The sequence below is a fragment of the Moschus berezovskii genome, chromosome Y (genome assembly GCF_049115385.1).
Source record: "Moschus berezovskii isolate FMDL1 chromosome Y, NW_MosBer_1.0, whole genome shotgun sequence".
Classification (NCBI taxonomy): Eukaryota; Metazoa; Chordata; class Mammalia; order Artiodactyla; family Moschidae; genus Moschus; species Moschus berezovskii.
In genome coordinates, this window is record NC_142489.1 from 28686073 (window position 1) to 28708414 (window position 22342).

Consider the following 22342-nt stretch of genomic DNA (forward strand, 5'->3'; position numbering starts at 1 on the left):
GCTGACTAATGGTTATGGATGAGACAAAGTATTTATTTTCTTGAGCACTGGTATTCTAGGGTGAAGGGAAAAGATGTACGAGAGGAAACATTAATTTCACATGCAGAAATGTTAAGGAAAATGAAGTAGTAATTTTGGTAGAGCTTATTGGGTTTTGGATACTATTTTTAGGTATATCTAGGAATGTAAGCTAAATCCTGCGTTGGGAAGGAGGCAGTGCATGAATTTGTGGAAAATATTTTGAACCAAAAAATAGAAAATAAGACCTAAGATGGGAAAACATGGCTTTTGAGGCTGATTATATTGAGCTAGAGCCCATTTCAGCCAGAAGTCCTGGTAGGAATTTAGGATTTAAAATTATTTTCCAAAAATAATATGAAATAACAAGAGTCTATATAGTATGATTCCTGCTGGGTTTTCAAAACTCCCTTTGGTCTCTGTAAAAGATTACGGCAGATATTGGAAGATCAATTAAGTTTAAGCATTTCTGAAAAATATGAAGTAGCATTACGGTAACTATTTGGGAACACAAAATAAAACAGTTGTGTAAGGCAAGAAATGTTAAAGACCAAATAAGGACCCTAGTTTTAAAAAAGAAAAAGGAAGAAAATTAATAGAACTAGAGTAAATACAGAGCAGCACTTATATTGAGAAATTTTCTTTATGTTTGTGTCTAATAGAACAAATGCTAAAATGTAATTATGATAGGAACAATAATTTTGAGTAAATACTGTAAGTAATATGCATGCTTTTACATACCCTTGGGAAACAAATTTTAAATGGAAAAATTACTAAAATGAAGCACGTTACAGAAAATAAAAATGTGTGCTTTTTCATGGTAATGGAGAGATACACATCTTTTAATACCAGAGAACCTTTCCGGAAATTCTGATAGTAAATGCATATGCTTTGTGGTGGATGACTTACGAAAGGCAATTGCCAATTAAGTCATGTTCATCATGTGGAAGGACACAGTCATTTCAGGAAAAAAATGTTTGCTTTTGGGGAAAAAATACTGATTTAACTCATTACAACAATAAGTTAAATTTTATGTAACATTAGTGATGCTGTACTTAATCTTTTAGTTTTTGGATGGAAAAACAAAGTAGAACAAGCCAATAAGCCATCATTTGAAAGTGGTGGTAAACTGAGATCTCAACCTCCTGCAAGAAAAAGGGGCCATCTGAAAAATCTGAGATGTGAAAAAGGAGGAGGAGCAAGAGGGCGTGTGTCTCAAGGAGGACACTTTGGTAATGTATTAAAATATAAGGATGCCATAGCACTGAAAACCTGTTAAGTTTGAACATCTAGTAAACCTTAATTTTTATTGCATTGGTAATGGGCAGAATAATCGATAAGAATATATTAGGTGAGAAATTACCATTCTTGATAATCAAAATTATTTCTAAGTTGTAAAGAATTGTCGTAGTTTTAAAATTACGTATGTGCAAAAAATGTTTATCGTCTTACAGGGAAATCACTTAAATTTTGTTAAGTTTTTTTTAACCATTGTTATTGATGCCTCTTTAAGAGTTTTTCTACAGAATTCATTTCTGTTGATCATACATTAGAATTTTCCAGCTTACAGCAAATAACTTTATTTAAAGAATTAAAACTACGTTGATATACTTTCAGAGTAGTCCTACTGTATTGTAAAAAGTACTGGATAATTTTCAAGATTACATAACAGATAACCACAGTTCAGGGGTGAAAATTCCATATTTTTGGACTGACCTTATAGTGTTTGTCTTGAGCATAAATGTGCAGACAAATCTATGCAAATATCCACTGTCATTTTGATACGGTGCTTTTGTTCCTGGGTTCTGTTGTAGTATAATTTGCATTTTGGAAAAGTTGTCTTTGATGCAGATGTAAAAGCATCTGTTTTGTATGTATATTTACATACAAAACATATATATTTACATGTTTGTGTGTGTTAGAGAACAGTGAGTTATTGAAAATGGTAATATGAGATTTTCAAAGAAGTTTTTACTTGGTAAGACAGAAGAAGGGAGTCACTTTCCATTCATAAACTTCCATATATTTAACGAACTTTGTCTCTTCTACTAACAGTAGCAAATCTTTAAAAAATTTCACTTCTGGTTTTGACAACCAGATGTGCCATTTTTAGAAAATCTTAAGTTCAGTTACAGCGTGTGTTCATTATAAGATCACACAGTTCTGTTGTTTTCTCAAGAGATGAGGGGAAAAGTTTACTAGCTTATACTCTGCCAAGTGTAATTGGAATATATCTGTCAACATTTTTCTAGTTAGATAAAAAGATAATTTTTCATTGCATACCATGTATTTTTAACGTCTGTTAAACTTGAACAGAACATAGCCTTTTACTCAAAATTAACACTAAAGGTTATGCTTGAACAAAACAGAATTGATCTGTGTGAATTCAATTATAAGCAGGATTTTTTTTTTATCGAATTATGTATGTATCCATGGTTGTTTGAAAAGTTGCATATTTTCCTATAAAAGGTGTTGTTTGTATTTTTAGGTGCATATTTTTATTGTTTTGACTTAATTATTGTTACATTTTATTTATTTGAAGTATAGTTTATTTAAAAGAATGGATTAGTTTCACTTGTGCAACATTGGGACTTAATATTTGGATAGATTCAAGTCAATGTATATTTCATGTAAAATATTCTCTCTTTCTCTATGAGGTACAAATAGCTTTGTGACATGTGTTTTTTTTTTAATTTACATTATTGTATTGGTTGTCCCATACTTGGCATGAATCCACCCTGGGAGTACATGTGTTCCCAATCTTGAATGCCCCTCCCACATCCCTCCCCATATCATTCCTCTGGGTCATCCCAGAGCACCAACCCCGAGCTTCCTGTATCTTGCATCGAACCTAGACTGGCAATTCATTTTACATATGATAATATACATGTTTCAGTGCCAATCTCCCAATTCATCCCAACCAGCCCTGTGTCTCTATTGCTGTCTCACACACAGGGTTATCGTTATTGTCTTTCTAAATTCCCTATGTATGTGTTAGTATCCTGTATTGGTGTTTTTCTTTCTGGCTTACTTCACTCTGTATAATAGGCTCCAGTTTCATCCACCGATTAGAACTGATTCAGATGCATTCTTTTTTTATTATGTTAATTTTAATTGGAGGCCAATTACACTATTGTTTTGGTTTTGCCATACATTGACATGAAACTACCCGGGTGTACATGTGTTCCCCATCTTGAACCCCCGTCCCACTTCCCTACGCATATCATTCCTCTGGAGCATCCCAGTGCACCAGCCCCGAATATCCTGTATCGTGCATGGAACCTAGACTGCCGATTAGTTTCACCTATGATGATATACATGTTTCAGTGCCGTTCTCCCAAGTATCCCACCCTCACCCACGGGGTCCGTAACTGGTGTATATATCTGTGTCTCTTTTGCTGTCTCGTATACAGGGTTATTGTTACCATCTTTCTACATTCCATATATATGTGTTGGTATACTGTACTGGAGTTTTTCTTTCTGGCTTACTTCACTCTGTATATTAGGCTCCAGTTTCATCCGCCTCATAGAACTGATTCAATTGTAATTTTTTGCCCTTTTTTAATATTTTTAAAAAAATTTATTTGGAGGCTAATTATTTTACTATATTGTATTGGTTTTGCTATACATTGACATGCATCTGCCCTGGGTGTTCATGTCTTTCCCAACTTGAACCCCTCTCCCATCTCCAACCTATATCATTCCTCTGGGTCATCCCAGTGCATAAGCTCCGAGCATCCCGTATCATGCATCGAACCTGGACTGGAGATTCATATCACATATGATAATACACATGTTTTAATGCCATTCTCCCAAGTCATCCCACCCTCTCCCTCTCCCTCAGAGTCCATAAAACTGTTCTGTATATCTGTGTCTCTTTTGCTGTCTCACATACAGGATTATTGTTACTATCTTTCTAAATTCCATATATATGGACTAGTATACTGTATTGGTGTTTTTCTTTCTGGCTTACTTCACTCTGTGGAATAGGCTCCAGTTTCATCCACCTCATTAGAACTGATTCAAATGTATTCTTATATATATATTGTTTTAACTGGAGGCTAATGACTTTTGAATATTGTATATGTTTTGCCATATGTTGACATGCATCTGTCCCAGGTGTACATAAGTTCCCCATCTTGAAACCCCTTCCACCTCTGTCCCCATATCATCCCTCTGGGTTATCCCAGAGCACCTGTCCCGAGCATCCTGTACCATGCATTGAACCTGGATGGCCGATTCATTTTCACATATATTAATATACATGTTTCAATGCCATTCTCCTACATCATCCCCCCTTGCCGTTTCCTACAGAGTCCATAAGATTGTTCTATATATCTGTGTCTCTTCTGCTGTCTCGCATACAAGAGTTTCATTAAAATCTTTCTAAATTTCATATATATGTGTTAGTATACTGTATTGGTGTTTTACATTCTGGCTTACTTCACTCTGTATAATATGCTCCATATTCATCAACGTCTTTAGAACAGTTACAAATTGCTTCTTTTTTTTATTTTTTAAAACAATTTAATTGGAGGCTAATTTACAATATTGTATTGGTTTTGCCTTTCATTGATATGAATCTGCTCCAGACATACATGTCTTCCCGATCTTGAACACACCCTCCCTCCTCCATCCTTATATCATCCCTCTGGGTCATCCCTGTGCCCCAGCCCAGAGAATCCTGTTTCATGCATCGAACCTGGACTGGAAATTCATTTCACATATGATAATATACATGTTTCAGTGCCATCCATCCATATCATCCCAACTTCGCCCTCTCCCACAGAGTCCATAAGACTGTTCTATATATGTGTTTCTTTTGCTATCTCGCATAAAGGGATATTGTTACTATCTTTTTTAAATTCCATATAAATGTGTTAGTAAACTGTGTTGGTGTTTTTCCTTCTGGCTTACTTCACTCTGTATAATAGGCTCCAGTTTCATCCACCTCATTAGAACTGATTCAATGTTATATATATATATATATATATATGTATATATTTATATTTAATTTTAATTGGAGTCTAATTATTTAAAATATTGTATTGGTTTTGCCTTACATTGCCATGAATCTTCCCTGGGTGTACTTGTGTATCCCATCTTAAACCCCTCTCCCACTTCCATCCACATGTCATTCCTCTGGGTCATCCCAGAGGACCAGCCCCAAGCATCCTGTATCATGCATCGAACCTGGACTAGCTATTCGTTTCTCATATGATAATATACATGTTTCAATACCATTCTGTGAAATCATCCCACCCTCTCCCTCACCCACTGAGTCCATAAGATTGTTGTATATTTCTGTGTCTCTTTTGATGTCACACATACAGGGCTGTTTTTACCATCTTTCTAAATTCCATAGATATGCGTTAGTATACTGTATTGGTGTTTTTCTTTCTGGGTTACTTCCCTCTGTATAATAGGCCCCAGTTTCATCCACCTCATTTAGACTGATTCAAATGTATTCTCTTTTTTTTTAATCTTAAAAAGAAAAAACAAACTTTACTTAGAAGCTAATTAAAATATTGTATATGTTTTGCCATACTTTGACATGAATCTGCCCTGACTGAACATGCATTCCCCATCTTGAATCCCCCTCCCGCCTCCCTCCCCATATCATTCCTCTGGGTCATTCCAGAGCACCAACCCCGAGTTTCCTATAAGATGTTTCGAACCTGGACTGGCAGTTCGTTTCACATATGATAATATACATGTTTCTATGTCATTCTTCCAAATCACCCCACCATTTCCCTCTCCCACAGAGTCCATAAGACTGTTGTATAGTAACAGTAACAGATATCTGTATCTCTTTTGATGTCACGCAGACAGGGTTATTGTTACTATCTTTCTAAATTCCATATATATGCTTTAATACACTGTATCGGTGTATTTCTTTCTGGCTTACGTCACTATGTATAATAGGTTCCAGTTTCGTCCACCTCATTAGAACTGATTCAAATGTGTTACTTTTTTTTATCCTTTCTGAAAAATTTTAATTGGAGGCTAATTAGTCTACAATATTGTGTTGTATTTGTCTTACATTGACATGAATCCGCTCCGGATGTACATGTGTTCCCCATCTTGAACCCCCCTCCGACCTCCCTCCCCATATCATCCCTTGGGGTCATCGCAGTGCGATAGCCCCGGGCATCCTGTTTCATTCATCAAACCTGGGCTGGGGATTTATTTCACATATGATAATGTACATGTTTCAATGCCATTCTCCCAAATCATCCCAAATTTGCCCTTCCTTCAGAGTCCATAAGACTCTTCTATACATCTGTGTCTCTTTTACTGTCTCGCATACAGGGTTATGGTTACCATCTTTCTAAATTCCATATATATGTGTTAGTGTACTGTTTTGGTGTATTTCTTTCTGGCTTAATTCACTGTGTAAAATATGCTGAAGTTTCATCCACCTCAGTAGAAGTGATTTAAATGTATTCTTTTTTTTTAATCTTTTCAAAAAATTTTAATTGGAGGCTGCTTACTTTACAATATTGTATTGGTTTTGCCATACTTTGCCATGAATCTGCCCTGGGTGTACCTGTATTTCCCATCTTGAACCCATCTCCCTCCTGATAATATCCCTTTGAATCATCCCAGTGCACCAGCCCTGAGGAATCTGTATCATGCATCAAACCTGAGTGGAGGAGATTCATTTCACCTGTGATAATATACATGTTTCAATGCCATTCTCCCAAATCATCCCTCCCTTGCCCTCTTCCTCGGAGTCCATAAGACTGTTGTATATATCTGAGTCTCTTTTGTTGTCTTACATATAGGGTATCGTTACCATCTTTCTCAATTCCATATATATGATTAGTAAACTATATTGGTGTTTTTCTTTCTGGGTTACTTCACACTATAATTGGCTCCAGTTTCAACCACCTCATTAGAACTGATTCAGTGTAGTCATTTTCTAAATTTAAACTGGAGGCTATTTATTTTACAATATTGTAGTGGTTTTGCCATACATTGACATGAATATGCCCCAGTGTACATGTGTTCCCCATCTTGAACCCCCTCCCTCTTCGCAGTATCATTCCTCTGGGTTTTCCCAGTGCACCAGTCCCGAGCATCTTGTATCATTCATTGAACCTGGACTGGCAATTCGTTTCACATATGATAATATACATGTTTCTGTGCCATTCTCCCAAATCATCCCACCCGTGACTTCTCCCACAGATTCCATAAGACTGTTCTATATATCTGTGACTCTTGCTGACTCGCGTACAGGGTCATCATTACCATCTTTCTAAATTCCGTATAAATGTGTTAGTATACCGTATTGGTGTTTTTCTTTCTGGCTCACTTCTCACTGTATAATAAGCTCCAGTTTCAACCACCTCATTCCGTCCGTTCCGTTCAGTCACTCAGTCGTGTCCAACGCTTTTACGACCCGTGGACTGTAGCCTACCAGGCTTCTCCGTCCATGGGATTCTCCAGGCAAGAATACTGGAGTGGGCTACCCTTTCCTTCTCCACTGATGCAAATGTATACTTTTTCTAAAAAAATATTTTTATTGGAGGCGAATTACTTCACAATATTTTATTGGTGTTGCTGTACATTGACATGATTCTGCCCCGAGTGCACAGGTGTTCCACATCTTGAACCCCCCGCCCCGCGCCGAACTTCCCTCCCCATATCATCCATCTGGGTCAACCCAGTGCACCAGTCCCGAGCATCCTGTGTGATGCATCGAACCTCTACTGACGATTCATTTCCCATGTGATAATATACATGTTTCAGTGCCATTCTCTTAAGTATCCCACCCTCGCCCTCTCCCATAGAGTCCATAGACTGTTGTATATATCTGTGTCTCTTTTTCTGTCTCACATACAGGGTAATCGTTCCCATCTTACTAATTTCCATATGTGTGTGTTAGTATATTGTATTGGTGTTTTCATTTCAGGCTTACTTTAATCTGTATAATAGACTCCAGTTTCATCCGCCTCATTAGAAATGATTCAAATATATTCTTTTTAAAAATTTAAATTATAAGCTGATACTTTACAATATTGAATTCGTTTTCCCATACATTGACATGAATCGGCCCTGGGTGTACATGTGTTCCCCATCTTGAACCCTCCTCCGACCTCCCTCCCCATATCATCCCTCTGAGTCATCCCAGTGCACCAGCCCCGAGCATCCTGTATCATGCATCAAACCTGACTGATGATTCATTTCACGTATGTCGGCATACTTGTTTCAGTGCCATTCTCCTAAATCATCCCTTGCTTGTCTCTCCCTCTGAGTCCATAAGACTGTTCTCTATATCTATGTCTCTATTGCTGTCTCACATAAAGCGATATTGTTACCATCTTTCTAAATTCCATATAAATGTGTTAGTATACTGTGTTGGTTTTTCTTTCTAGCTTACTTCACTCTGTATAGTAGGCTTAGGTTTCATCCACCTTATTAAAACTGATTCAAATGTATTCATGTTTTATCGTTTATAAAAAATTTCAATTAGAGGCTAATTAGTTTCCAATACTCTATATTGGTTTTTCCACACACTGCCACGAATCCACCCGGTTGTACATGTGTCCCCATCTTGAAATCCTCTCACGCCTCCCTCCTCATATCATTCCTCAGGGTCATCCCAGTGCACCAGCCCCGAGCATCCTGTGTCATGGATCGAACTTGGACTGGTGATTCTTTTCCCATATCATAACATACATGTCTCAATGCCATTCTCCAAATCATGCAACCCTTGGCTTCTCCCACAGACTTCATAAGACTGTTCTACATCTCTGTTTCTCTTTTGCTGTCTCGAATACAGGGTTCTCATTACCATCATTTTGAATTCCAATATATGTGTTGTATACTGTATTGGTGTTAATCTTTCTGGCTTACTTCACTCTGTATAATAGGCTCCAGTTTCATCCACCTCATTAGAACTGATTCAAATGTATTCTTTATATATATGTATGTATGTATGTATTTAATTTTAATTGCACGCTAATTGCTTTACCTGAATTGCTTTACAATATTGTATGGGTTTTGCCTTACATTGCCATGAATCTTCCCCGGGTGTACATGTGTTCCCTATCATGAACCCTGCTTCCACCTCCCTCCCCACATCATTCATCTGGGTGATCTCAGAGCAGCAGCCCCGATCATCCTGTATAATGCATTGAACCTGGACTGGTGACTCATTTCCCATATGATTATATACATGTTTTAATGCCATTCTCCCAAATCATCGCACCCTCTCCCTCACCCACAGAGTCCAAAAGACTGTTCTATATATCTGTGTTTCTTTTGCTGTCTCGCATACAGGATTATCGTTACCATGTTTCTAAATTCTATATATTTGTGTTCGTATACTGCATTGGTTTTTTTTTTTTTTCTTTCTGGCTTACTTCACTCTGTATGATAGCTCCATTTTCATCCACCTCATTAGAATTGATTCAAATGTATCCTTTTTTTATCTTTTATAAACAGTTTTAATTAAGAGGCTAATTACTTTCCAATACTATATTGGTTTTGCCATACACTGACATGAATCCACCGGTTGTACATGTGTTTCCCATCTTGAACTCCCCTCCCACCTCCCTCCCCATATCATTCCTCAGAGTCATCCCAGTGCATCAGCCCCGAGCATCCTGTATCATGGATCGAAGCTGGACTGGCGATGCATTTCACATATGATGATGTACATGTTTCATTGCCATTCTCCCAAATCATCCCTCCCTCACCCTCTCCCACAGAGTCCATAAGACTGTTCTATACGCCTGTGTCTCTTTTGTGTCGCATACCATGTTATTGTTTCCATCTTTCTCAATTCCATATATTTGTGTTAGTATACCGTGTTGGTGTTTTTATTTCTGGCTCAGTTCACTCTGTATAATAGGCTCCAGTTTAATCCACCTTATTAGAACTGGTTAAAGTGTATTCTTTTAATTGCTGAGTAATACGGCATTGTGTATATGTACCACAGCGTTATTATCCATTTGTCTGCAGATGGACATCTAGGTTGCCTCCATGTCCTGGCTGTTAAAAACAGTGCTGCATTGAACATTGGAGTATATTTGTTTCTTCCAATTCTTGTTTCCTCGGTGTGTATGCCCAGGAGTCAGATTGGTGGGTCGTATGGCAGGTCTATTTCCAGATTTTTAAGGAATCTCCCCCACTTTTCTCCATAGTGGCTGCACTAGTTTGCATTCCCATCAACAGTGCAGGAGGGTTCCCTTTTCTCCACATCCTCTCCAGCTTTTTTGCTTGTAGAATTTTGGATAGCAGCCAGAAATTCTGACCGGGGTGAAATGGCACCTCATTGTGGTTTTGATTTGCAGTTCTCTGATTAGAAGTGACATTGAGCATCTTTTCATATGTTTGTTAGCCTTCTGTTTGTCTTCTTTGGAGAAATGTCTGTTTAGTTCTTTGGCCCATTTTTTGATTGGGTCGTTTATTTTTTCTGGATTTGAGCTACAGGTGTTGCTTGTATATTTTGGAGATTAATTATTTGTCAGTTGCTTCATTTGCTATTATTTTCTCGCATTCTGAAAGCTGTATTTTCACCTTGCTCATCGTTTCCTTTGCTGTGCAGAAGGTTTTAATTTTAATTAGGTCCTCTTAGTTTATTTTTACTTTTATTTCCAATATTCTGTGAGGTGGTTCATGGAGGATCCTGCTGTGATTTATGTCAGAGAGTGTTTTGCCTACGTTCTCCTCTAGGAGTTTATAGAGGAGTTCTGGTCTTCCCCTTAGGTCTTTAACCCACTTTGAGTTTATTTTTGTATATGATGTTAGGGAGTGTTCTAGTTTCATTCTTTTACAAGGGGATGACCAGTTTTCCCAGGACCACTTGTTACAGAGATTGTCTTTTCTCCATTGAATATCTTTGCCTCCTTTGTCAAAGATGAGGTGTCCATCGGTGTGTGGATTTATCTCTGGGCTCTCTATTTTGTTCCATGGCTCTATATTTCTGTCTTTATGCCAGTACCATACTGTCTTGATGACTGTGGCTTTGTAGTACAGCCTAAAGTCCGGTGGATTGATTCCCCCCTTTCTTCTTTCTCAAGATTGCTTTGGCTGTTCGATGTTTTTGTACTTCCATACAAATTGTAAAATTATTTGTTCTAGCTCTGTGAAAAATAACATTGGTAGCTTGATAGGGATTGCACTGACTCTATAGATAACTTTGGGCAGTATAGTCATTTTCACAGTATTGATTCTTCCAATCCACCAACATGGTATTTTCTCCATCTATTAGTATCCTGTTTGATTTCTTTCACCAGTGTCTTATAGTTTTGTATATATAGGCCTTTTGGTTTTTTTGGTAGGTATATTCCTAAGGATTTTATGCTTTTCGTTGGAACGGTGAATGAAATTGTTTTCTTAATTTCTTTTTCTATTTTCTCATTATTAGTGTATAGGAATGCAAGGGATTTCCGTGTGTTGATTTTATATCCTGAAACTTTACTATGTTCATTGATTAGCTCTAGTAGTTTTCTGGTAGAGTCTTTAGGATTTTTTGTGTAGAGGATCATGTCATCTGCAAATAGTGAGAGTTTTAATTCTTTTCCAATCTGGAATGCTTTGATGTCTTTTTCTGCTCTGATTGCTGTGGCCAAAACTTCCAAAACTATGTTGAATAGTAATGGTAAGAGTGGCCACCCTTGTCTTGTTCCTGACTTTAGGGGAGATGCTTTCAAGTGTTCACCATTGAGGATAATGTTTGCTGTGGGTTTGTCATATATAGCTTTTATTATGTGGAGGAATGTTCCTTCTATTCCCACCTTCTGGAGGGTTTGTATGATAAATGGATGTTGAATTTTGTCAAAGGTTTTCTCTGCATCTATTGAGATAATCATACAGTTTTTATTTTTCAGTTTGTTCATGTGGTGCATTACATTGATTGATTTGCGGATACTGAAGAATACTTGCATCCCTGGGATAAAGCCGACTTGGTCATGATGTATGATCTTTTTAATGTGTTGTTGGATTCTGATTGTTAGAATTTTGTTAAGGATTTTTATATCTATGTTCATCAGTGATATAGACCTGTAGTTTTCTTTTTTTGAGGTATCTTTTTCAGGTTTTGGTATTATGGTGATGGTGGCCTCATAGAAGGAGTTTGGAAGTTTACATTCGTCTGCAGTTTTCTGGAAGAATTTGAGTAGGAGAGGCGTTCAGTTCAGTTCAGTCACTCAGTCGTGTCCGACTCTTTGCGACCCCATGAATCACAGTACGCCAGGCCTCCCTGTCCTTCACCAACTCCCAGAGTTCACTCAAACTCATGTCCACCGAGTCGGTGATGCCATCCAGCCATCTCATTCTCTGTCGTCCCCATCTCCTCCCACCCTCAATCCCTCCCAGCATCAGACTCTTTTCCAGTGAGTCAAGTCTCGCATGAGGTGGCCAGAGTATTGGAGTTTCAGCTTTAGCATCAGTCCTTCCAATGAACACCCAGGATTGATCTCCTTTAGAATGGACTGGTTGGCTCTCCTTGCAGTCCAAGGGACTCTCAAGAGTCTTCTCCAGCACTACAGTTCAAAAGCATCAATTCTTTGGTGCTCAGCTTTCTTCACAGTCCAACTCTCACATCCATACATGACCACGGGAAAAACCATAGCCTTGACTAGGCGTACCTTTATTGGCAAAGTAATGTCTCTGCTTTTTAATACACTATCCAGGTTGGTCATAACCTTCCTTAGCTCTTCTCTAAAATTTTGGTAGAATTCATCTGTGAAGCCGTCTGGCTCTGGGCTTTTGTTTGCTGGTAGATTTCTGATTACAGTTTCCATTTCTGTGCTTGTGATGGGTCTGTTAAAGATTTTCTATTTCTTCCTGGTTCAGTTTTGGAAAGTTGTACTTTTCTAAGAATGTGTCCATTTCTTCCAAGTTGTCCATTTATTGGCCTGTAATGGCTGATAGTAGTCTCGTATGGTCCTTTGTATTCCTGGGTTCTCTGTTGTGATCTCTCCATTTTCATTTCTAACTTTATTGATTTGGATTTTCTCCCTTTGTTTCTTGATGAGTCTGGCTAATGGTCTGTCAACTTTATTTACCCTCTCAAAAAAAAAAAAAAAAAACAGCCTTTGACTTTGTTGATTTTTGCTTTGGTCTCTTTTGCATTTATTTCTGCCCTGAGTTTTAAGATTTCTTTCCTTCTACTCACCCTGAGGTTGTTAATTTCTTCCTTGTCTCATTACTCTAGGTGTAGAGTTATGTTATTTAGCTGACTTTTTTCTTGTTTCTTGAGGTATGCCAGTATTGCTATGAACCTTCCCTTTAGCACTGCTTTTACAGTGTCCGAGAGGTTTTGGGTTGTCATGTTTTCATTTTCATTCATTTCTGTGCATATTTTGATTTCTTCTGCGATTTGTTGGTTACTCAGTAGCGTGTTCTTCAGCCTCCATGTGTTGGAATTTTTAATAGATTTTCTCCTGTAACTGAGAGCTAATGTTACTGCATGGTGGTCAGAAAAGATGGTTGGAATGATTTCAATTATTTTGAATTTACCAAGGCTAGATTTATGACCCAGGATATGATCTATCCTGGAGAAGGTTCCGTGTGCACTTGAGGAAAAGGTGAAATTGATTGTTTGGGGGTTAAATATCCTATAGGTATCAATTAGGTCTAACTGGTCTGATGTATCATTTAACGTTTGTGTTCCCTTGTTAATTTTCTGTTTAGTTGATCTATCCATAGGTATGAGTGGGGTATTAAAGTTTCCCACTCTTATTGTGTTATTGTTAGTTTCCCCTCTCAATTGCTAGCATTATCTTACACATTGCGGTGCTCCTATGTTGGGTGCATATATATTTATAATTGTTATGTCTTCTTGGATTGATCCTTTGATAATTATATAGTGTCCTTCTTTTCCTCTTTTCACAGCCTTTGTTTTAAAGTGTATTTTATCTGATATGAGTATTGCTACTCCTGCTTTGTTTTGGTCTCTGCGAGGAGTACCTTTTTCCAGCCCTTCACTTTCCGTCTGTATGTGTCCCTCGTTTCGAGGTGGGTCTCTTGTAGACAACATATATAGGGGTCTTGTTTTTGTATCCATTCAGCCAGTCTTTGTCTTTTGGTTGGGGCATTCAACCCATTGACATTTAGGGGAATTATTGATACCTATGATCCCGTTGCCATTTACTTTATTGTTTTGGGTTCGAGTTTGTACACTCTTTCTGTGTTCTGTCTAGAGAAGGTCCTTTAGCATTTGTTGGAGAGCTGATTTGATGGTGATGAATTCTCTCAGCTTTTGCTTGTCTGTAAGGCTTTTGATTTCTCCTTCATATTTGAATGAGATCCCTGCTGGGTACGGTAATCCGGGCTGTAAGTTATTTTCTTTCAACACATTCAGTATGCCCTGCCATTCCGTCCTGGCCTGAAGAGTTTCTCTTGAAAGATCAGCTGTTATCCTTATGGGAATCCCCTTGTGTGTTATTTGTTGTTTTTCCCTTGCTTCTTTTAATATTTGTTGTGTTTGATCTTTGTTAATTTGATTAATATGTGTCTTGGGGTGTTTCACCTTGGGTTTATCCTGTTTGGGACTCTTTGGGTTTCTTGGACTTGGGTGATTATTTCCTTCCCCATTTTAGGGGAGTTTTCAACTATTATCTCAAGTATTTTCTCAGGTCTGTCTTTTTGTCTTCTTCTGGTACTCCTATGATTCGAATTTTGGTGCATTTGACATTGTCCCAGAGGTCTCTGAGATTGTCCTCGTTTGTTTTAATTCGTTTTACTTTTTTTCCTCTCTGTTTCATTTATTTCTGCCATTCTGTCTTCTAGCTCACTTATCCTATCTTCTGCCTCCGTTATTCTACTGTTGATACCCTCCAGAGTGTTTTGGTCTCATTTATTGTGTTATTCATGATATATTGACTCTTATTTATTTCTTCTAGGTCCTTGTTAAACCTTTCTTGCATCTTCTCGATCCTTGTCTCCAGGCTAATTATCTGTAACTCCATTTTGTTTTCAAGATTTTGGACCACTTTCACTATCATTTAGAATTCTTTATCAGGTAGATTCCTGTCTCTTTCTCTTTTGTTTGGGTTGGTGGGCATTTATCCTGTTCCTTTACTTTCTGGGTATTTCTCTGACGCTTCATCTTGCTTATATTGCTGTGGGTGGGGTGGCCTTTCCGTCTTCTGTCTGTTTGTGGAGTTCTCTTTATTATGAAGTTTCCTCTCTGTGGGTGGGATTGCACGGTGTGGCTTGTCAAGGTTTTCTGGTTAGGGAAGCTTGTGCCGGTGTTCTGGTGGGTGGGGCTTAATATCTTCTCTCCGGAGTGCAATGAGGTGTCCAGTAATGAGGTATGAGATGTCAGTGCGTTTGGAGTGACTTTGGGCAGCCTCTATATTGAGGCTAAGGGCTATGTTCCTGTGTGGCTGGAAAATTTTTGTGCTGTGCTCTGGAACTTTGTGTGCTTGCTCTGGAACTTGTTGAACCTTGGGTAGTGCTTGGTTTCAGTTTAGGTATAGAGGTGTTTGATGAGCTCCTATCGCTTAATGTTCCATGGGGTCAGGAGTTCTCTGCTGTTCTCAGGATTTGGACTTAAGCCTCCTACCTCTGGTTTTCAGTCTTATTCTTGCAGTAGCCTCAAGACTTCTCCATCTGTCACTTCCAAAGCCGTTCCCTCTGTTTTAGCTTCTTCTGTTTGCTGGTCTCTTCAGTGTCTAGCTTCTGCCCTGACACAAGGGGGCGGTGGTGGACACTTTTTTAGGCTCACGTTCAGTCGTGCTGTGGGGAAGGAGGAAGTCTGCAAACAGATATCACTGGCATTTGTGGGGAGTGCTCGCAGTGTCTCGGGTACACTGGGTTTGCCCCCGCTCACAGCGTGTGTACTTTCCCTCTCTATACTGCTCAAGCTCTAGGTTGCTCTGCCAGGAACTGTCTGAGGCAGGCCCTGGGTAGCAAGCACTTCCCAGGTCAAAGCCGCTCAGGTTCAGGTAGTACTCCTCAAAGGCGCAGACTTGGTTGGGCCTGCATTTTGGGCCCTTCCCCAGTCTGAGCAGCTCAGGTGGCCAGGTGTTTGGCTAGCGCAGTCGCTGCGACTTATCACCTCCCCGGGCCCTACTTCTCGGTTTTCTGGGTATACAACTGGCGTACCCTCTCAGGCTGTTGTCAACCGTCCAGAATCCCAAGAAAACTTGGTTATCATCGAAGCCTGCTTGCAGTTTGGTAGATGATGCCTCTGTGGGGCCTTGATTGCCCCCTTAAACAGCTCTGCTTGCCCTCTCCTGCCTGTCTTGGTGGGGGATTGGCCATCTGCAGCTGGCTAAGTTGCTCAGTCCTTTGTTCTGTGAGCAGGTCTGGCGGTGTCTTAGGTTTGGGCTTTTTGCCTTTTTGCAGGATATCTATCCCACAGTCTGCTTTGCTATCTCAAGTTAGCTCCCTCAGATTGCCCTCGGGGCCTTCAGGTCCGGTCCTTACTCTAAGCAAAGCAGCCCGCATCTCCCTGCCAAGCCCCCACTTGCTAGTGGCGGATATGGGCGTCTGTGCTGCTTCTTCACTGGGAGTTACCATTGGGCATGTAATCTGTGGGTTTTAATTATTTATTTATTTTTCCTCCCAGTTATGTTGCCCTCTGAGTTTCCAAGGCTTGCCACAGACTCGCCAGTGAGAATGTTTCCTGGTGTTTGGAACCTTCTTTCTTTTTTGAGACTCCCTTTCTGGGACAGATCTCCATCCTTACCTCTTTTGTATATCCTTTCGAAGACAATGGGCTGATTTTCTGGGTGCCTGATGTCCTCTGCTGGCATTCATAAGTTGTTTTGTGGAATTTACTCAGCGTTCAAATGCTCTTTTGATGAATTTGTGGAGGAAGTGGTCTCCCTCTTCTGTTCCTTCGCTGTCTTAGGACCGCCGCCCTATTGTGTTACTTTTTTAAAAAGCTTTTTTGATACCAGAATAGTATGAATTATTATCATTTTCCTCCAAGTGTGTTTAAAAATTTATTTTACCCTGGTTTTTCTCCACCTCCTTTATTCTCTTCAGACTACTATCACAGCAGTGGTTCTTGACTCATTTCGTAAATTTTTCAAACTGAATTGTACTAACTGATGTATCATTTGAGGAATTAGTTTTATTGGTTTAGGCAAATACGACTGCTGAAGGCAATGGTAGTTCTTTAGTAAATATCTATAAACAGTAAGCGAAACTTAATGTTTATTCTACTTAAAAGATTTCATTGAAATACAGGTGATAATGGATATAGTCGCAATATGAGCTCTTCAAGAGAAACTTATCCACCTAAAAGAGGACCATCCTCAAGATGTGAAGGTCCTTCTCCTAAAAGATCTGCTCCTTCTGCTCAAGGGCGAACCAGTAGTGGAATGAAAGGACAAGGTAAACGCTATATAATATAGGGACTGTTGTTTCTTAGTAAAAGTGAGCAATTTTAAAATGAATGCTTAACTTTACGATGCACATGTTTACTGATCACTAGTTTATTTGTTGATTCACAGCTGGAAAATAATTCTTTAGCATCTAATTTTAGATGTGTAGTAGGTGATTAACATAGAAGTGGGGAAGACATTTCCTTTAAATCTAAAAGTGAAAGAGGAGAGTGAAAAGGTTGGCTTGAAGCTCAACATTCAGAAAACGAAGATCATGGCATCTGGTCCCATCACTTCATGGGAAATAGATGGGGAAACAGTGGAAACAGTGTCAGACTTTATTTTGGGGGGCTCCAAAATCACTGCAGATTCTGATTGCAGCCAGGAAATTAAAAGACGCTTACTCCTTGGAAGGAAAGTTATGACCAGCCTAGATAGCATATTAAAAAGCAGAGACATTACTTTGCCAACCAGGGTCCGTCTAGTCAGGGCTATGGTTTTTCCCATGGTCATGTATGGATGTGAGAGTTGGACTGTGAAGAAAGCCGATTGCCGAAGAATTGATGCTTTTGAAGTGTGGTGCTGGAGAAGACTCTTGAGAGTCCCTTGGACTGCAAGGAGATCCAAGCAGTCCATTCTGGAGGAGATCAATCCTGGGTGTTCATTGGAAGGACTGATACTAAAGCTGAAACTGCAATACTTTGGCCACCTCATGCGACGAGTTGACTCACTGGAAAAGAATCTGATGCTGGGAGGGATTGGGAGTGGGAGGAGATGGGGACAACAGAGAATGAGATGGCTGGATGGCATCACCAACTTGATGGACATGAGTTTGAGTGAACTCTAGGAGTTGGAGATGGACAGGGAGGCCTTGCGTGCTGTGATCCATGGGGTCGCGGAGAGTCGGACACGACTGAGCGACTGACCTGAACTGAAGCTTGCTAGAGAATTCCTCAGAATTTTTTTTTTTTTAAGTTGCTAACATTTGCTGCTTAGTAGGAGTTTTCATGTAGTTTCAAGGTCAAGTATTTTTATGAAAACTAATATCCTATGAGTCAGCATTTTGGAATGTAGAATCGTTTAGCTCTGTTATATTGGCTACCTGGTTCATGTAATTATAAACATTAACTGAAATTTGCCATATTAACTTTAGTTTGGATTCTTGACGTATTTTTACTTTGTTGTTTGACTCCTGGTACAGTTAAAAACTTTGAATCACTATCAAATTGTCATTTTATGTATAGACTATTATTGAAGCCAAGTGTAATATGGTATTGATTTCAAAATAGTAAAGAAGTTGAGAAAACTAAAGTTTCATTAGACTATTAGCCCAGTAAGCAAACAAAACAAGAGAAGTCTGACCACCAGGAATTAGTAAGAATTAGCACAAGAAGTGAACATTATTTATGGGAATTAGTTTCCTGTTTTGGAAGAGGCAGCATTTTTCAAGTGCGCCCTTTATTACTAATAAGTAGTTGAACTCAAAAGCACAATTGTTTAGTAAGGTCAGTAATTCAGGTTGCGGTTTATGTTAAATTTATCACCATTAGGAGAGAATCAGCTACTTTGTGATTGAATATGTGATAATAGTTTCCAAAAATTAATTAGATTTTACTCAAGTTTTGAGAGATTCTATTACTTGTAATTTAAGGATTATGCAAAATGTACAGGGAGCAGATGATGTCAGAAAATAAAGTGTTCAGGAATTACATGTATAAAGCAAACTAAATGTGCATTAATACGATTTTATATGTAGTTTATTTAATTGTTTTGGAGAGAGGAAAGATACCAGTCTTTTGATTTTTTTTTTTTCCTTGAACTATTACTCTCAATTCTGAGATACTTATGTAAGCATTTTAAAATTAAAGGTCCAGTGTTGCGGAGGGAAAATTACAGAGGAGGTCCTCATAGAGAGCCAATGTCTTCTCGGAGAGATAACTGTGTGTCACCAAGAGATAATGGTTGTGCTACTAAAGAGAGGTAATGAAAAATAAAATACATGCATTTTTAAGTCATAGTTCATTTTGTTGAGGTAAAATTTATCTAACAAAATTTTAAAAGTGAACAATTCAGTAGCATTTAAAATACTCAGAATTCTACAACCACTCTCTCTGTTCAGTTCCAAAATAGTTAATCACCCCAAAACAAAATCCATAAGCAGTTGCTCCCATTTTTATCCTCCTGTATCCCTAGTAAACACCCACCTATATCATGTGTCTGTAAATTTACCTAATCCTAAATATATCATACGTTCACTGTAGCCTGCCAGGCTCCGCTATCCATGGAATTCTCCAGGCCAGAATACTGTAGTGGGTAGCCATTCCCTTCTGCAGAGGATCTTCCTGAGGGATTGAACCCTGGTCGTCCACATTGCACTCGGATTCTTTACCAACTGAGCCACCGGGGAAGCCCTAACAATATGTGACCTTTAATATGTGGCTTTTCCTTTAGTGTGAGTGTTTTCAAAGATAATCCTTGCTGAAGCATGAGTCACTACTTCAGGTTTTGAGTGGGGGTTAGCACCATTGTATGTATAGTTAACATGGTTTGTTTATCCATCTTTGTAGGTAATGTGTACAAACATTGGAGTGCCTGTTTTCAATTCTTGGTGTAAACTCTGAATTGGAATTCCTGGGTCGTACAGTAACTTCAGTATTTTAAGGAACCGTTCATCTCCATAACTGCACTGCTGCCAATGCAAGAGACTCAGGTTCAGTCCCGAAGTGGGGAAGATTGCCTGGATGAGAAAACAGCAACTTACTGCAAATTCTTGCTTGGAAAGTCCCATCAATAGAGGGGCCTGGTGGGCTACAGTCCACAAGGTCTCTAAGAGTCTGACACAGCTTTATATTTCTACCATGCACACACAGGATTTCAGTTTCTCTGCATGTTCACAAACACTTGATGTTTTATATTTTATATTAAAAAATCTCTCTCTATATATATAGCCTGTCTGCTAGGTGCAGAGTAGATATCTCATTCGGATTGAGAAACTGTATTTCCCTAAAATACAATTATGTTAAGCAGTGTTTTATATTCTTGTTCATAATTATATATCTTCCTTGAGGAAAAGTATATTGAAGTCCTTTGCACATTTAAAACTTTCTTTCTGAATTCTTATCATTTAATTTTGTTTGTTTGTTTTAAGTTTCTCAGGCAGAGATTATTCAAGTTCGCGAGACACCGAGGATTATGCTCCACCGTCTAGAGACTGTGCATACTGTGATTATGGCCATTCAAGTTCTCGAGATGATTATTCCTCTAGAGGACATAGGTACTATAAACAATTCTGTTTTTAATCAAATAACTTATGGAAATGGTTAATTATAACATTAATTCTCTTAAATGTAGTGATCGTGATGGCTACGGTGGAAACCGTGATAGAGAATATTCTGAACATCGAAGTGGAGGCTCCTACAGGGATTCATACAAGAGTTATGGTAAGAGTACAGTTACAGCTTACAAATGACAAAATTAGAATTGATATGCTAGATCTACATCATTTACTCAAGTTTACTTCTATTTTCTCAGAAAATAAAATGTAATTTCTACCTAATTGATTGGTTTGAAGGTCTTTGAATTATTTTTGATCTGTCATTTCAAATGATATGAAGGATAATTTGGCAGCTCACATTTTTTAATCACAAAAATTATTGTAACATTTTTAAAAGCAAAAGTGCTGTTGAGAGTATGAAGCACAGGAACATTATGAAGTTCAAAATTTTAGTCTTTTCCAAAAAATTAACATTTAAACTCCTGCTAAGGCACTTCAGTCGTGTCCGACTCTGTGCAACTCCATAGACAGCAGCCCACCAGTCTTCCCGGTCCCTGGGATTCTCCAGGCAAGAACACTGGAGTGGGTTGTCATTTCCTTCTCCAGTGCATGAAAGTGAAGTCGCTCAGATGTGTCCGACTCTTAGTGACCCCATGGACTGCAGCCTACCAGGCTCCGTCACCCATGGGATTTTCCAAGCAAGAGTACTGGAGTGGGTTGCCATTGCCTTCTCAACTACTGGAACTAAAAAGTACTGCTCTTTTAAATAAATGTGAAAGCCCCTTCACCACTGCTGCTAATTCATATCTTCACCACAGAGGCAGATAAAGGCTATCCTTTCAAAGATTTAGTACTTTACAGTCATGTTATAGAAGTAACGGGAAAAGTTTTATAATTTTATCAATTACTGATTTCACAGGGGGCTCCCGTGGTGCTCCATCAGGAAGAGGTCCACCTCTGAGATATGGCAGAAGCAGTCGCTATGATGATTATAGCAGTACAAGAGACAGATATGGAGGAAGTCGGAAAAGTTACTCAAGCAGCCGAAGTGATACCTACTTAAGTGGTCGTGACCGTGGCGGAAGACAAGAACAAGGGTTTCCATCCTCCAAGGATAGGATGTACCCTCCTCCTCGTGAGTCATACAGTAGCTCAGGTTGTGAGGCTTCCAGGGGCGGTCATGGGGGGAGCCGATCTGAAAGAGTAGGCAGAAACAGGTACTAAAAATGTTTTCTTGGCATGGGAAAATTTTTTGTGAGTTTCTGTTTTAACTGGTACTTGAGTATTGCTGAAGAAAACCGTTGGTTTTGGAGGGAAGAGCTGTAAACTTTCACCTCCATGAATTTTCAGATAAATTGAAAAATAGAATTATTCAGATAAGTTGAAAAATAGAGTTATTCAAAGTAATTTCATACTTGTTACTGCTGGTTGAAAGATAGAAGTTAATATTTTTAAATTTAATGTCTAAATTTTCTGAGTATGTTTTGTAAAGTGTTATTGTTTATTTTACTGGTGGGTTAAACGAGCATAAAAACACTTGTTTCTTGTTTAGAAGGTGAATTGTGCTGTTTGCTTAAAGTTTCCCTTTGTAGTCTTTGCACACGAATGCATTCAGAGTTAAGCAGTATGGTATTTCTCCATTGCAAGCCTTACCTGCTTTATATTTAGGTTAACCATATTACATGTTATTTTTGAAAGCAGTGTATAGAAGGTTTGGCAAGGCTCTAAAAACCTGAAGGAAATGTTTGCATCT

At 38.7% G+C, this 22342-nt stretch overlaps 1 protein-coding gene across 1 annotated transcript; it reads left to right on the forward strand.

Annotated features, from left to right (window-relative positions):
- The first annotated feature begins 281 nt into the window (after nt 1-281).
- LOC148773090 (RNA-binding motif protein, X chromosome-like) lies at nt 282-21813 on the forward strand. The gene is made up of 7 exons (XM_088834503.1): nt 282-336; nt 1086-1250; nt 17179-17325; nt 19184-19295; nt 20464-20589; nt 20667-20755; nt 21509-21813. Exons 1-7 carry the CDS (start codon nt 282-284, stop codon nt 21811-21813), a joined length of 999 nt encoding a protein of 332 aa, XP_088690629.1.
- The last annotated feature ends 529 nt before the right edge of the window (nt 21814-22342 follow it).